Raw genomic sequence first — 4,448 nt, forward strand, 5'->3', positions numbered from 1 at the left:
TGGGGCATAGGGGCATAGAGGGCCTTTTCCGTAGAATTTTGATTTCTGGTTGTGTTTTCAATCAACTTGTCAGAATCTCCCTGAGAGAGCTCTCTCTTAAATGCCAACCTCTTCACTTCCACAGTAACTGCCTCAGCAGCTTTTACAGCAGCAGTATCTTCTCATCACCAAAGCCAACGATACATTCTTTTATGTTTATGACATTTGGACATCTAAGATGTTTCAGCAGTGTCATCACAAAATCTAACCATTTTGTTTTTTGCTCAGCTGCCGTCAACAAAGTGTGAACAGAAAATAAAGTAACAGGCCTTGTAACCTCTTATGACCTTTTCTATTTTTTTCCTGTAATTTATTTAGTGATGGATGCTGTTTTTCTGTTTAATCTCTACCTGAAAGGAATCGTGATTAAAAACAGCCACTGACAGAGGATTTTTGGTTGTATGAGATCATTCTATGATGACAGATCATTCTATCCTCTCCTTCCATGTTTTTGGGATACTGATAACTTATGCAAGTGTGTGCTTTGGTGTCAGGGAGTAACATTTAAATCGGATGTTCACCCAAAAAATAAAACATAAAATGCTTTTTATGCTTTCCATAATAATGATAGTATAAAAATAAAATAAGAAGTCTAAATTATATGCAAATCTACCTAAAGTCATACAGTAAAGAGCACTGTCCAAATTTTTGGTTGATATTTACTTTCTAGCGTCTTTTAGGAGAAGATAAACTGTAAATAGAAACGTAGATTACATTATTTAATTTTACACAGAAAAATGCAGAGGAGGTGAAAAGTGAGTTTTTTCATCCCTGAGGAGTGTCTCCAATCCTCTGCTCAACCTCCGTATGAAAATGAAACTGTAAAAGTTAGGAGGACAAAATTATGATTTCAAAATCCCTTGTGGTAGTTCTCAGACCACTAACACCTCTCTCTTTCTCCCTTTTTTTTCTTTGATCAGATTTGTTTAAATACCGGATGGTCAACTGTAAACTGGTCAACAGCACATTCCTCCACAACAAGGAGGGCTGCATGCTCGACTTCAGCGATGATTTCAACAATGCCTACATGATATACTTTGTCAACTTCCTTGGCACGTTGGCGGTGTTGCCTGGCAACATTGTGTCAGCTCTATTAATGGACAAAATTGGGCGTTTAAGGATGCTGGGTAGGTTAATCTATTCAGATAATTTACTAATGGACATAGAGGCTATTTGATTTAATTTAATTCTGATTGCTCTCTCTTTCTGGTCAGCGGGATCCAGTGTCATATCTTGTGTCAGCTGTTTCTTCCTGATGTTCGGCAACAGTGAGTCGGGGATGATCGCCCTCTTGTGCCTGTTTGGTGGGATCAGCATTGCCTCATGGAACGCCCTGGATGTGATAACAGTGGAGCTCTACCCCTCCGATAAAAGGTAATGTGAAATGCACTAACTTTTTTTTATTGTTGTTTTTCTGTTGTTTTGTCAACTTGTTAGCTCTAGTTATTCTAGTTAGTCTTTTTTTTGTACATGTCATTTTTTCTTTGCCTTTGTTTGTGAGAAGTGGAGGATCTTCCTGCAGGTGTACAGATGCACTGTTTTTGGTTGATTGGTGACAACATGATGAATCACATTTCCTTTAGATGAAGACAGCGCTGTCAGTTAGATGCTGTAGGTTGGTGACTGTGACAATCATTTCCCCAAGCAGATGTGGACAGATGGTGTTGGTGTATCGTGCTTCAACACTGTTCCTGTCAATCGTCTGAGTCACAATCTTCGGATTGATATGGATTAGCTGTAAAATATATCACATATAAATCACTTTAAGTGTTGTATGAGTATTTATAGTCTAAGGAGGAGTGTGTAGGATTATATATTATACATACATATATATATATATATAAGAACCATAGTGATTTCTTTATCTTATAATGAGCCCTTCATATCTGCATTGGGAGCGGGTCCACTTCCACTGTGTCCGCCATGTTGCATTCCCATGTTTCTACAGAAGCCTAGAATGGTCAAACCAAACTTTGGCTCTAGAGAGGGCCTTTCACATTTTTATGTTACAAGACCACTGTAGGTTCTATTTCATACATGAAAAGAAAGGGGTGATTGAAGGGTATTCCGTTGGTTGCAATCTGTAACCTCACCACTAGATACCACTAAATCCTACACACTGCTCCTTAAAAAGAGAGCTCACTGCTGTCATACATGCTCTGATGAAAGCTCAATGCCAGCAGATTTGTGAGCCTATTGATTGCAAATAAATCAATAAATAGATCAACACGAGGTGATTCTTTTTTTTTTTTTTTACCTCTGGGCGTTGCTTTTTCTCCTCACCTTGTTTTTTGGGAAATACAGACATTGCTGTTGTTGTTTTTTACATAGAGCTAACGCTTTTTGTGTTAATTAATGAACTTTAGAGGTGCTGGTAGGCAGACTTTGTCACATTTGGACAGAGCCAGGCTAGGTGTTCCTCCTGTTTCCAGTCGTCATCCTAAGCTAAGCTAAGCAGCTCCAGCAACACATTTGACTGATAGGTGTGCAAGTGGCATAGATCTTCTCATCTTACTATAACTCTCGGCATGAAAGCAAATAAGGGTAATTGGTCAAAATGTTGGACTATTGCTTAAAATTCCTTTTTAAGTTGGGCTTGTAAACTTTATTTTGGTTTAATAATCATGATAGCCTACTTACTTACGTGATGGCCTCTAAATGTCCGGTACAAACCTTATGTCAGACTATATTGCCTTATAAAATGTAAATATACTATGTGAAGAAAAAGACGAGTCAAAGATCTCTTTCAAATGTTCAATCATACATAATATAGTATGATTTACTTAAGACCAAAGGTGAAGTCTATTTCACATTTTGTTGATTGTTTAAAGTCTCTATTTTTAAGTTAAATATCCTTTAGAAATAAATAACTGTGTTTTAATAAGGGAACCTTATGTTTGGAAGAGTAGAGGAAAAAAGCCCTTTGTTTGGCACATTTCTTGTCAGACAAATGTTTCACCACTGCAATATTCTCTTTTGGTGTCTTATAATTCCATGTGGGTTGGGCACTTGTATACATGACACAAAAAACAACAACAACTACTATTACTAGCCTATTATCAGTATCATCAGAAGTAAAAAGTAAAAAACTATTGTGAATGTAGAATTTTGTGCTCCAACGTTTTTATGTTTTTTACATTCACCTCGTATTTTCCCTCGCCTGTACTACAAATTCCTTCAGAGAAGGTATAGTAGAAGAGAACTAAGCTTGTCCATATACAGTAATCTACTGAAATAGGATTAAAGATTAGTAAAAACCTTTTCACTGTGATTGTGTCTCTCCCTCTTTTCCTGTTCTCAGGACCACAGCGTTTGGCTTCCTGAATGCCCTCTGTAAACTGGCGGCCGTCTTGGGCATCAGCATCTTCCAGTCATTCGTCGGCATTACCAAGGCTGTACCCATCATATTTGCCGCTGGCGCGCTCGCTGCAGGTAGTTTCCTTGCAACCAAGTTGCCTGAAACACGAGGCCTAGTGTTGCAGTAAAACAAAATGACCAACAGTGGGCAGCAGAGCACAGCCAGCGTGTGTGTTCGACAACCAATGAGCCCGAACATCCCTGAGAACTTCAGTGCTGCCCGTCACACACACCAACAGAGCTGACTGCCATCACCATTGTAAGCCCAGAATCCTTTGAAATATGGATTGCATCATTCAAAGTCTATACAGCAATTAAGAGACGAGCACACAGATGTAGAAATAAATACCTGTGTCGTGATAACACAACTACAACTGAATGATAACAATTTCAGCTGAACTGTTAGGTACAAAAAACATCTCCAAAGTGTAACATCCACAGGGTGATGCAGTAAAAAAATTGTGGTGTGCAGTAAGGATAACATGATCATTCCTGGGAGATTTCTCTCACTAGCCCACAGATAATATCAAATACATTTGAGAAGACAGAGATGTCAAATGAAGAGACGAGACAGAAAAAAGCCATTTATGGGGGAACATGAACAGATTTAGTCCATACAAGCTGTCAGTGTTTGAATACGACTGCAGTGTTTTTCTTTCTCGTCTGTCCGCAACCTCAGCCACTAGCTTTCAGTCCTGCTTTCTTATTTGCTGCTTGTACAGTTTACTTCACATTTCCATCCAGGCTGATGCTTGTGCTTTGAGAATGTTGTTCTTTGAAGAGATCTCACAATATCATGGTAAATATATTTTCTCTAAAAACAAATGCCCATGACCTTCGACCACCACCTAGCCAGTTTCTAGCAAAAAATATGAAAACATGCCAGTGACACTTGATTTATTCAGAAACAAAGAAAGTCATTTTTCTTGTCACTTCCTAAATTCAGTCTACTCCTTTATTGGCAGCCTCAAAACACAGACAGGTGACGATGCATTTCACAGGATTCTCTGTTGTAAATGGGATAAGTTGGATTCAGCTCCTCAGTGTTTAGT

The 4,448-nt window shown here is 38.5% G+C and overlaps 1 protein-coding gene across 1 annotated transcript in view; it reads left to right on the forward strand.

Moving 5' to 3' along the window:
* The window catches only part of LOC117956749 (synaptic vesicle glycoprotein 2A-like), a 14,161-nt gene extending 9,944 nt beyond the window's left edge, over nt 1-4,217 (forward strand). Inside the window, exons 11-13 of the mRNA XM_034891981.1 lie at nt 960-1,166; nt 1,254-1,413; nt 3,341-4,217. Of these exons, the coding sequence (XP_034747872.1) occupies nt 960-1,166; nt 1,254-1,413; nt 3,341-3,524 (551 nt within the window). The 3' untranslated portion in view covers nt 3,525-4,217. The remainder of the gene's footprint in view (nt 1-959; nt 1,167-1,253; nt 1,414-3,340) is intronic.
* Nucleotides 4,218-4,448: the final 231 nt, after the last annotated feature.

This window comes from Etheostoma cragini, chromosome 14 (genome assembly GCF_013103735.1).
Source record: "Etheostoma cragini isolate CJK2018 chromosome 14, CSU_Ecrag_1.0, whole genome shotgun sequence".
NCBI lineage: Eukaryota > Metazoa > Chordata > Actinopteri > Perciformes > Percidae > Etheostoma > Etheostoma cragini.